Genomic DNA, 12,806 nt, shown 5'->3' on the forward strand with positions numbered 1-12,806 from the left:
GGTGTCAATTAGAATCCTGATTTCCATTAGACCTTTGTCAGCACATGGTGTGCACAGTGGCATTCTTGTCCAGTCCATCCAGCTGTTTCACATGGTCCTGGCCTCTCCACCTCATCCTTACTAATGGCAACTCATTTCTGTGTAGTGCTTTACAGATCCCTAATATGCTATACCTATTAACTCACGATCGATGGTGTGTTTGGTGTGTTGGGGCTATCCCTCCAACACCTCTGTTAGACAGTTTTGCCATCATCCCCATGTTACAGAACAGGCAACTGGGAATCTGACAATCCACAGCTGTCCGCTCCACTATTCTTCCCCTCAAATCCCCACGTGTGGCCTGGAACAACAGCTCCTTTGAGTTATGGAGTCTTCATGCTAGGAAATGCTCCAGTGTTTGCAGAGTGTTGGCCCCCTGGAGAGGATTCACAACCAACTGTTCCTTGTTCTCAGGGGTGAATGAGATGTGAGGCATTGGAAGGTGAGGGATCCTAATGAATACTGAATTTTTAAGAGGGAAAAGCTACATCCCAAACACACTTCTGGTTACTGATAAGCCAAAGCTTGGATCCACGATGGTTTCCAGAATCAAGCTTGTCAGGTCACTGAAATTTCTACTGTGAGGCAAGAGGACAGCCTCAGAGGTGCAGAGTCTGTGCTGAGGTCCTACTTTCAATATATGCTTGTTATTCATTTGGGGCCATTTCTTTCACTGGGCTATGAGCTCTTCCAGGGTAGGGACATAACTTCCTCACATCTATTTCCCCAGTCCATCTGGTATGGTACCTGACACAGCAGCCACTAGTAGTAGCCATAAAGGCTACTGTTTAGCAGGTACTTACTGCTGAACTATAGGCCAAAACCCTTACAGGCATTCTATCTCTAATCCTTAAAATATTCTTGAGACATTGAACATCTGATTCTGTGGGACCCAGGAAATCTAACAAAAATCCCCTACCCCTGGACAAGCAGAGCAGGACTAACTCCATTTTGTGCTACACCCGCCATCTCATGTAAAACCCCCCACACGACACCTGCCTGTTGTTTAAGGCACTCCCTCACCCTAGTTTAGCTATTAAGCACACCCTTATCAGAAACTAGCACACATAGGAATGCGGGACCTCTGACCTTTAACCGCCAACGAATGAAAACCCCTCTTTTGCCCGCCAAACCTGCGCGCCAATTCTAACCAGAATAATAGGCTAGTTCAAATGGTCACTATAGGGTGAATCGTGATTCAATTGGCCACCTGCGTGTGGACCGACATGACTGTGCAACTTTCTACGTATGTTACAATCTCATTGGCCATGGACCCCTATAACACTACTATGCTTCTTAGTCTCGGGGTCCAAGTCCCTGCTCTGCTGCATGGAGTATACTTGGACCCAAGTTCGAGCTTGTAAACAAACCCTCACGTATTTGCATCAGCGTCGGCTCCTTGGTGGTTTCTTGGATTCGCAATCTTGGGCACAACAATTCTTGGTTTCAGCTCAGGTCATAATATCATGGTCATGAGATCCAGCCCCGCCTGCTAGAGATTCTCCTCCTCTCTCTCCCTCTCCTTCTGTCCCTCCCCCTCACCTCCCCCACCACCTGCAGGTGCTCTCTCTAAAAAGTAATTTAAAAAAAAATGTCCTCATGAGGGAAGGTGGATGTATCATCTCCACTTGTTTACTGAATGAATAAACAAAAGGAAGACAGTGGATTTCAGACATGCTAGTTCTCTACTAGCATACTGGCAGAGAAGGAATTTTATCCAGGGGTGCCCCTGTCATGGTAAAGCAGCATGCTTAGTAGAAAAGTATGGTGGGGGGGGGGGGCATCTCGCTGAAGTGGGTTCAAATCTCAGCTCTGTCCCTTCTCAGCTGTGTGACTCTGGCTAAGTTTACTGAATTTGGTGAGCCTCAGCTTCCTGGTCTTACAAGATTTTTTTTTTTAATAAGGTCTTATGAGATTCTTATGAAAGTTAAATGAGTTTGTGTGCAAAATCTCAAGCACAGAGCTGCCATTTGGGTAGCTGGCAGGCTCCCTACTCCCATAGTCACTGCAAGACCAGCACAGCCTCAATGTGTACGTACATACGAATGTGGTCTCCAAACTATATACATTTTAAAATGCCAATAAAAAGTATCATTATTTGAAAGTGGGGAGAGAAACAAAAAATGTTTAAGGTTATATGAAAACTCTCACCAACTAACTTTACTGACAGCAAATAATACTGTGAGCACGAATGTAAGACAACTTGTATGCAGTGTATCCCTCAGCACTGAGAAAGAGGTTTGGCTGCAATCATCAGAACAAAATCTGAATAAGATTCACTAACCAGATCTATTCCACCAAGGAAGCACAGGGTCTTAAATAATTATCCTCATCTATTTATTTCTTCATCATTAAAATGAGGATTGTTTGTAAAACATGTCTAATTACATTCTACTTTTTTTTTTTTATTTTTTTACATTCTACTTTAAAACCAAATCTATCCACTGCCAAGGGTTAATCTGTACCTCATACCTCAACTCAGCAGGGAAAGTCCTGTACGATATGGCTTCTGTCTATATGGGAAGCTTTATCTTCCACGTCTTTGCTCATGTGAATGATTTGGTCTGGCCAAACTGATCACCTCACTGACCCAAACCAGCCATCTATGTCCTCCTCCTGCCTCTCTTGTGATACTCTGACTACTCAGGTCTCAGACATTGGGAGACCAGTGTCATGGTGTTGAGTGTCTCTGCCTGTCTATATGTCTTATCCCAACCAGATTAGAAGTTCCTGGAGATCAGGGATCAAATCTTAGATGTGTTTTCTCCATGGGAATATTTACGTGCTTTGCTTTGATGGGTATGAGGCTTCGTCAGACTATTCTGGTACATTTAGAAGAACTCTGAACGCAAGTGTTTTCACCTTTGGTGCACATCAAAATTGCTTTTATTTTTCCAAAATCCGTATGTCAGGTACCCAGACTTGGGGTTCTCTTATGTTACATCCAAGGTAAGGTCTATGCATCTTTATTTTTTAAATAAAATATATTTTATATATATATATATATGAAGTTAGCAATTACTGCTAGCTATCCCCAAAAGGACATACAGACTTTCTTACAGCCCCATTCTCTCCTAAGGTGTGGTAGAAAGCCTGCTGATTTTGATACAGGTGCCATCTGTGCCACTATACTCTGGACCTCTCTGAATCTCTTCATCTGTAAAATGTGAGTATCACTTGCTTCACAGGTTTGTTGTGAAGATCAAAAGACACAGAGCAAGTTAAAGCATTTTGTAAACTGTAAAATACAAAATGGTACTTCTGCTATTGCTACTGATTATAATTAGACTGGATGGGCAATGTGAGATGGAAGCAAAGATAGTGGGAGCCTGAGGTTCCCCAAGAGTACAAGATACTTCTCTTTGGTATTCACCTTGCCTCTATGCATTCCTTCAATTTATATCTGAGGTTCTTGGCAGGGCTTGGGCCCCTATCGTTCTCAGGCAAAAGCATCATTCCCTTTGCCCTGGCCATTCCCCATGACACTGCCTGCTGTGGTAATAATTAGGAATGACTTCTTTATGTTTGAGCTACCTACACGACAGCCTCAAGAGGCAAGAACCTCTCTCACTAGCAACAGTGTGGGGGCATTCGGAGGCCAGGAAAAAAATATCTGGCAACCAAATCTTCGCTCAGCCTTGAGTGGAAACAGAGATATACCCCACTCCAACACTTTCCTACACATTTGCTGGCCCAATCCCACAGCTTTGGAAAACACTTGCAGGTAACCTAGCAAGGCTTCAACTTCACAAGTGAAACAGTTAGATGGTTATAAGATCTAGGCCTAGGGATCCCTGGGTGGCTCAGTGGTTTAGCGCCTGTCTTTGGCCCAGGGTGCGATCCTGGGACGCCAGGATCGAGTCCCACGTCGGGCTCCTGGCATGGAGCCTGTCTCTCCCTCTACCTGTGTCTTTGCCTCTCTCTCTCTGTCTATCACAAATAAATAAAATATTAAAGAAAAAAAGATCTAGGCCTAAAATATGGACAAAGATGTGAATCAAGATAACTGTGGCTGTTTCTCGTAAGGCATGTAGTTTAGATAACCAAATACTGGTTTTATCTCCACAGTTTATTTATTGGTTGATGAAGACCATAGGAGAGGGTATTTGAAACTGGAACACTCCACACCAATGGTAACTGCAGTGAGAATAGCAGGACAGAGTGTTCAGGAGCATGCACTCCATAGCCAGACTGCCTTAACTTGAATCCTGGGTCTGCCATTCACTAACTGTAAGCTCAGGCCAGTCACTCCACCGCTTTCTGCCTCAGTTTCCTCATCTGCAAAGTGAGGAAGATAACTAAACCTACCCACATCATAGAGCTGTGAGGATTAAACGAGCATGTAAAGTTGGTTATGACAAACAAAACTGAGGATTATAATTGCACCTGGGTTCCTTATAGGACACAAGATGGTTATGCGATTTTTGTTGCATTAGTATCAGGAAATTCATTGCTGGAAAGACAGAACTTTCCTTCTCCCCTTCTTCCTTCTTCTTTCCTTCTCCGCCTCCCTTCTTCCTCCCTCAGTCAGAGCTTCACAGGTTACAGTGTTTTCAAACAATAACAGCACACGGGTCCAGAGGATTTACACTCTGGGAAATCTGACAAGTTGGAGTTTCAACATTAAAATTTTGGATTAAAAAAGGTTTGAGGCTCAATAAGGGATAGCTCTGTACTCTGTGTTTATTCACATAGAGTTTTTTTTTTTTTTAATCTTGATGAAAAATTTTATTAGGCTAGAATTTCAGAGCTGGAAGGGAACTCTGAGATCAACAGGTCTGTTTCCTTCATTTACCAGATGAGAAAACTGGGGTCAAGAAAGATTAAGGCTGTTTCTGCTGTTTACCTTATCATTTAAATTCAATACTTTAAGAAATAATTGCTAAAATTCAAGAAAAGCTATTCTCTTTTATTTAACTACATTGGCTTTGGGGCTCATATCAAGTTTTTCTCCAGGCTTTAGCAAGCACCCGATTGTCAGTTTGGGTATGGGCCACTTTGGGAATGCAAAGGCTGTCAAATGTTTATTCTAGAATCTAACAATTCCCAGATGTCCATCTATATTTCAGGGTCTGGCTGAAGTCTGATGTATCAAAGAAAAGAGCAGTAACAAAACAGTGATTTGTAACAAGACCGTGCCTTCCTTGGGCTTCCCTCATGGCAATTGGCACATTGGCAACCACAGCACAGTTCTAATCCACCTTTCTAGCCTTATTCCCCAACCCTCCTCTCCCTGATCTTCATCTTCTCTTTGTGGATCCCTCACCCACTGCTCCCATCCCTGCTGGCTGTCTAAGCCATAACCAAAGCCCATGGAGGTGCCAGTGTCCTTGCTCTCACTTACCACCCAACCAATCACTGGTGCCTGCACATTCTACCTTTTCAAATCCATCCACTTCTTTCTGGCCTGGTCTTAGCCAAGCCTCTGTCCTCCTTGAGCCAGCCCATCATCTGCAATCTGTCCTCTGCCCTGTGGCCATCTTTCTGAAGCAGGCATCTATGTGATCATGTCACCCTGCTCAAAACTCCGTGGTTCTCCCCACAGCTCTCCACATGAAATCTCCATGTATTTGTGTGCCTGACCAAGCCTTGCATGACCTAGCCCATCCATGCTTCAGTCTCCCTGCCCATCCCTCCCAGTTCTGCTGAGCTCTCAGATCACAGATGGTTTTTCTTCCTCTCTCTCATCTCTGGGCATTTCCACATCAAGTTTCTGTGGCCTTAGAATGTTCTTGCTTTCTATTTGCAGCTTTCTAATCACACCCTAGATGTACCTGGTCCCCTAGAAAGCCTTTAGTGAAGTCCCCTTCCTAGAGTCCCAGTTCCTTTCCATGGCTTCTTCTGGGTATGTCCTCCATCTCCCTCTGATATGGGTGTCTGTGGACCCCAGCTAGGCCAGATACCCTTAAGAACAGGGACAGAGGTTTTTTCCACTGGCCTAAAACTCCTGTGTGCTTTGCCTGCTTGTTCCCTCACCACCTCCCCGACCAGCACCTGGCAACCACTGATCTTCTACTGCCTCCAATGTTTTCCCGTCCCAGACTGTCATATAGTCGGAATCTTATAGCCTGTAGCCTTTGTAGGCTGGCTTCTTTCACTTAGTAATATGCACTAAAGTTTCCTCCATGTCTTTACGTGGCTTGATAGCTCATTTCTTTTTAGCACTGAATAATGTCCCATTGTCTGGATGTATCATAGTTTATTCACCTACTGAGGGACATCCTGTGCTTCCAAGTTTTGGAATTATGAATAAAGTTGCCATAAATATCTGTGTGCAGATTTTTGTGTGGACATAAGTTTTCAACTCATTTGGGTAAATACCAAGGAGCATGACTGCTGGATGGTAAGAGCGTGTTTAACTTTGTAAGAAGTTACTGCACTGTTTTCCAAAGTGGCTGTACCCTTCTGCATTCCCACCAGCAATGAATGAGGGTTCCTGTTGCTCTGTTTCCTTTCCAGCATTTGTTGTTGTCAGTGTTTTGGATATGGGCAATCTTAATAGGTCTGTAGTGGAATGTCATTATTGCTTTAATTTGCAAATCCCCCAATAACAGATGATATGGAGCATCTTTTCATATGCTGTTTTGCCATCTGTGTATGTTCTCTGGTGAGGTGGGGGTGCAGATGGGGACTCATCTCAGAGTCTTCAAGTACTCTGTTGGCACAGAGTTGATGCTCAGCAAACACCAGCTTAGAAATTATGTTGTATGTTAAAAAACAAAACAAAACAACCCCAAACCAAACCAAACCAAAGGGAGTGAGAGCTGTTCCAAAACACACCTCCCTGCTCCCATGCCTTTCTTCTGGCAGTTTCCCCCTCTGAGATCTCCCTGCATATGCCACCTACTGTCAGGACGGTTTGGGTTTCCCACAGCCAGCAGTGGTCTGTGCTGGCTTCAAGGCCCCACAATGTCCAATTTCTCTGGTCACATACACTGTATTTAACTATGGAAGACAGTTTACTATCTTATTTTTCATTAAGCTGTAAGCTGTTTGAGAGGAAGGATTAACCTTTTACACTTAAAAAAATTATTTAAAAAATTTACGCATGGTAAAAAACCTGACATTTCAGGGTGATCAATTCTGTTAGTTTTACATACACCTATGACTGTGTAACCACCAACACCACAATCTTTCAATTCCCTCAATACCTGTGGGACACTGTCTTGGTCTTGTATCTATATACTTAAGACATTTTGAATGGAATCACACCATTTCTCAGTTAAGACATAAACACTCTGAAAAGCGGCAAGTTTTATTATGTGTCTTTTCTTGAATTAAGATTAAAACCAAGTTTATACCAAAGCCTCCCAGGAATACAGCATTCTGAAACCTTGACCATATACCCCTGGCTATTTCTCATATTTGGAACATTCTTCACTCTCCTTACCATTCTATCCACACACACCAGCATCAAGATCGCACTCTTTCATGGGGGCTTCGCCTTCTCTGAATCCTCTTGTTGGATCCATTTCTTTCTGTACTGCCAAATATACACACACTGATTAGTCACAACACCTGTCCTGTCTCTGCAACAGGATGGTGGTCACACAAGGATCAAGACTTTTATGTCTCATTCTGTGGCTAGCCGTGTGCTATGCCAGGAACTTGGTGAACTCACACCTAGCCAACGGCTCTGAAAAGCAGAGCAGGTCTAAATGCCCTACCTCTGTCAACCACAGTAATAGAAATGCAGTGAGCACTGTCTGAGCCTTAGTCATCCTGACAGCTAGTGGCTTATATAAGAGTCACTGTTGAGTTGGCTAATGTATAGTCAGTGCATCGGGGTGGTGCAGTGTGGGTGACAGGAGTGGGTGGCATTTCCTGGAACAGGCAGACACATCTCATGTCTCCCTCTCCCAGGAGGAAAATGAAGTTCCATCTCCTCTGGAAATAAGGCCTGAGCACAGGAAACAGCTTGTTGATCCAAAAATGGTAGGGAAAGTCGGTATCCCAAACAAAACACTATAAATGCCCATCTTTGAAGTTAATTATGTTTCTCTTACCAATCCTGAAATGAGAAGGGAAATATTCTGCTTAATAGATGAGAACATGGGCCTTAAAGCCAGCCTGGCCAGATTCAAATTTTGACTCTCCCACTTTCACTGGGTATGTGAACCCACCAATAACTTCATCTTTTTAAGCCTCACTTTCCTTTCTGTAAAATGGGCATACTAATACCTTTATTTTTTTAATTATTATTATTATTTTTTACTAATACCTTTAAAGAGTAGTTGTCAGGATTAAATGAGGTAATTCCCATGAAGCACTAAACAAAGTAACTGGAACATGACAGATGCCTATAAAATAGTACCTACTATTTTTATTCTTGCTGTTGTTATGCTCTCTGCCTTTCATAAAGCATTTCAAGTATAATACTTTATTTTATTTGATCTTATTATTCTGAGATAGAACATTAATCCCAGACAAAGGCAGAACCAAAGCTCAGAGCGTGGATAGACATCATTGGTGACCTGGTTCCGTGGTCCCTTTGGCCAGACTGCAGCACCAAGCTCTGGGGCCCTTGACCCTGGGGTGGAACTCAGAGACTGAAACAATCTCTTTTACTTCCAGACTTGGCCCAAGAAGTGAGAAAGAGCTCCAGCCCTCAGAGTTGGCTGGTGGGTGGAAGGAATGGGGGCAGGGCTCCCAGAGGCAAGCTAGTTGTAAAGTTAAGGAGACACTCAAGGCCACTGGGTGGATGAAGCCACAGATTCTGGTAAATTATCGGGGGAGGGGGATGCTGAGGCTACACATGGCATACTGCCAACCAATTTAACTTACACTTGAAACTATCAATTCTATCCCCAAGCCTGGAAGTTGGACTGCCAAGTACACCATGGTCAAAAACACAGGATGAAAAAGAGCAGGATCAATTTTTGCTTCATGTTGAGAATGTGCTGTTTATGGCATGAAAACCTGGGGAAAGGATGCAAAGAAAGGGCAGTGCTGCAAGGCAAGACTCTCCTGGCTGACAGTGCTAGTAGTGTGTGTGTGTGTGTGTGTGTGTGTGTGTGTGGTGAGGCGGGCAGTGCCCCACAAGTAGGGAAGAGAACTCTAGAAGCCCTGGGCCAAGACATCTCCCAGGGGGAGGCCTGAGCTGGCACTCTAATGTCTGTATCACCTAGGACAGGGATGTTAGTCACAAATGGGGTTGAGGTTACCTCAAAGGAGGCAGTTTGGTTCATCAGCAGGAACTTAGGATTTGGGTTTTTGTCCCCCCCCCCACCCCGCCCCAACTTGGGGCCAGGGCAAATCTACAAAGACAAACAAAAGGTAATATTGTAAAATATACATTCAGGTATGAATGTAGGGAATTGTTCTGCCTGAATGCTGGTAGATATCCATTTCAGACAAGGCGGCTAGTCCCAGAGATTCTGTGGCCAGATGGGCGGGGTGGGTGCCATTCTCGGGCCGGATGAAAGAAAGATGATACTGAAAGGGGGTGAAGATATAGGATTTCAGGCAACTCTGTGTCAGGCACGTATCTTTCTTCTAATTTCTGCAGACACCAGCAGGCTGAGGGAGGTGGAAAGACAGGCTTGCAGAATAGAGGATCTCCCCAGTGGTAGAGGAAAACAGGGGAGCCAGAGGGAGAAAGTCATTCTGGGTTCAAAGAAATCAACTTAGAAAGCTTCCCTTATAAAAATAGCCATTGGCAAATCCTAGCCTATTTATATCACCTGACCAAGATCACTATCAGATCCTGGGCTGAATCACAAGACCCTGTAAATAATCCTCACAAGTATGGGGCACTGGCTGCCTGATTTATGGGAAGATATTTGAAACACCGCTGGAGCAACTGAGTCAGGGAAAATTTGAGTGCTGGCACCAAATGGTACACTTGCAAGTGGATCTCACTTTACAGAAATAGATAGGTTCCTGAAAAGTTGGCTCTAAAATTAATTCAATCAATGGAGTCATATTTTCCTAGTGAATCATATTTTTAAACTAGCGAGGGATAGGGGGAACGGTGACCAAAAATCTAAGACAACTGGTGACCCTAAGACTAAATAAAAACCACTCTTCATTCAGCAAACCTTAAAATCACACTTATTTAAAAGGCCATTATAAGCGCTCATAAAATAGAAGCGATTTGTCAGCAAGCAGAAGTCTAGTGCCTGTGATGTACAGGGAATTGCACCAGGCTTTGTGCGGGCTAGGAAGAATCCAGTGCCTGCCCCTTGGGAGCTCACAATCTGGGACTTTAAAGAAAATAACACTGAGCATTCATGTTCCATCAGAAAACATCTCCTGGGGTGGAGATGAGAGGCATGCATGAGGGGTTGCCTGGCCCTTTAAGTGCTATCTGGGCTTGGACCAGCTCTGTCTCCCTCTAGCCAGAAGCCAACTGGGTTAGCCTGTAAGTATGCCTTTTTAAACTCTTCTTTTAGAAGCTAAAAGCTGTCAGCCATGTGGTGCTGTGTCAGAATTGCTATTTATTTAACTAACTTAAAAAAAAAAAAGAAAAATGAAACTCTCATGATCTGGATACTTTAATAAGATGAGAAGAGTTAAGATACTAAAAGATCTCTGAAAAGTTAAAGGCCTATACAACCCAAGGACTTGTTATTTTAAACTTTAAAGGGCATTTGTTCAGGTATCTGTTTGGAAAAAGCCTGCCTCCTTCTACTTTTTATGCTCTCTTACAGATGGACTATTGGTCTCTGGTGACAGGAGTAGATACCTAACAGTACAGATCATGGCATACTGAGTCGGCTTTGAGGAAGGGGTAAACACACTCTGACATGGATGAGACTGTTGTCTCTGAGCTAGTCACAATGTTGCCAGTGATTACAGGCAGATGTACAGAATTGGGGAATACCAGCTACAAATTTGCTACATCCCTTGCACACTGTATGCCTCAGGACTGGTAACACTGTGAGAGCCTGTCCACAGCTCCTAAGAGTGAAACTCTTCCTAGCATTTCTGACTCAGATCTGAAAATGCACAAAATGTCAGAGAATAAACAGCCATTTTTGAAAAGCAAAAACACATTTTTTTTGTTTCTATTCCACAGTGATGAACCAAGCTGTGGCAGAGACTGCCATTTATCCTAATATTGCTTCTTCCCTTCTTTTACTAGCAGAACTCCTAACAGCTTTTTATTTTATTATTTATTTATTTATTCATTCATTCAGAGAGCGAGAGCGAGGGCGAGAGAGAGAGCGAGAGAGAGAGAGAAGCAGGCTCCATGCAGGAAGTGCGATGTGGGACTCGATCCCAGGTCTCCAGGATCACACCCTGGGCTGCAGGTGGTGCTAAACCGCTGCGCCACCTGGGCTGCCCCCTTAACAGCTTATTTTTATTTATTTATTTATTTTTATTTATGATAGTCACACACGGGGGGGGGGGGGCGGGGGGTGGAGAGAGAGAGAGGCAGAGACATAGGCAGAGGGAGAAGCAGGCTCCATGCACTGGGAGCCCGACGTGGGATTCGATCCCGGGTCTCCAGGATCGCGCCCTGGGCCAAAGGCAGGCGCTAAACCGCTGCGCCACCCAGGGATCCCCCCCTCCCCGCCCTTAACAGCTTTTTAATAACAACATACAGGGCTGCCGCCTGAAGACTACATTTCCCAGGCTGGTTTATACTACAGGTGATCACGTGACTGGCGGTTGGCCAATGGGATGGGAGCAACTTTCGGGTCACGTCTTATTTATTTATTTATTTATTTATTTATTTATTTATTTATTTATTTATTTATTTATTAACTTTCTGGGGTCATGTCTTTTAAAAGAGAAATCATTTACCCTCCCCTTTCCACATTCTAGAGGGTGGACTTGGCATTGTCAAGCCAGCTTTGACATCACCCAGCAGGGCTTCTTATATCTGGAGTCCATAGACCCCTGAGGGGTCCATAGGTAGAAATGTTGGTCTGTAAATCTGGATGGGAAGAAAACTATATGACTTTCTTTTCACTAACCTCTATCTGAAATTTAGCATTTCCTTCAGTTATTAGGTATGGAACAAACCATAAGTGCTATTGCCATATCTATGACTGTCACCAACTGAAATTATATTTTCATATCACATTATATTTGTTATGGACTATCTTGAAAAATCACATATACTTATTAATACCTTGAAATTACAGTAGCCATTAGATTTGCCACTAGATCATTACTTGGTGTATTAATAAAGGACATATTATTATATCATGAGTTCATTTTATTTTTTATACTTTGACAATTATATTTCAACATAATTAATTTCCATTGTAATTCTATGTGTATACATTTAAAAATATTATTCTGTGAAGCAGTCTGTAGGCTTTGTCATAGTGCCAAAGGTGGATGGGACCAAAAATACATTATGAAGCCTTACCTAGGGGGTGGCAGAGAAATAGTATTAATGAAACTCAGGTCCATGGATGACCTTGTAGAGCAAACCCACCCTTAAGGTTCTGGACCACTCCTCTAGATCAGGGCTGCCCAAGAAAACTTTCTGGATGATGAAAATGTTCTATATGCGCTGTTCAATACAATACAATAGCCTCCAGTCAAGTGGCTTCTAAGTGCTTGAAATGTGGCCAGGGAAACTGAGGAAGAGAATTTTAAATTTTATTTAATTGTAATTGATTTAAATGTCAATAGCCACAGGTACCTAGTGGGTACTATATTGGATAGCACAGCTCTACACTGTTATATGAGAGAGAAACAGATTTTTGTCTTGTTTAAGCTTGTTTAAACTGTCATATTTTGGGGTCTGTTATTAGCACTTTAACCTACTCCTTAACTAATACACAAGCCTACCTAGAATCATTATA

The 12,806-nt window shown here is 43.2% G+C and overlaps 1 protein-coding gene across 15 annotated transcripts in view; it reads right to left on the bottom strand.

Annotated features, from left to right (window-relative positions):
• The window catches only part of ATG7 (autophagy related 7), a 239,146-nt gene that overhangs the window by 35,375 nt on the left and 190,965 nt on the right, over window positions 1-12,806 (bottom strand). For 7 of the 15 annotated variants that reach the window (XM_049098234.1, XM_049098244.1, XM_049098236.1 and 4 more), the window contains one exon: window positions 7,419-7,517. The exons of the other annotated variants lie outside the window; for them this stretch is intronic. In XM_049098234.1, coding sequence (XP_048954191.1) covers window positions 7,434-7,517 — 84 coding nt within the window. In that variant the 3' untranslated portion in view covers window positions 7,419-7,433. Of the gene's footprint in view, window positions 1-7,418; window positions 7,518-12,806 lie in introns of those variants that run through there. 15 annotated transcript variants of the gene reach the window in all.

The sequence above is a fragment of the Canis lupus genome, chromosome 20 (genome assembly GCF_003254725.2).
Source record: "Canis lupus dingo isolate Sandy chromosome 20, ASM325472v2, whole genome shotgun sequence".
Classification (NCBI taxonomy): domain Eukaryota; kingdom Metazoa; phylum Chordata; class Mammalia; order Carnivora; family Canidae; genus Canis; species Canis lupus.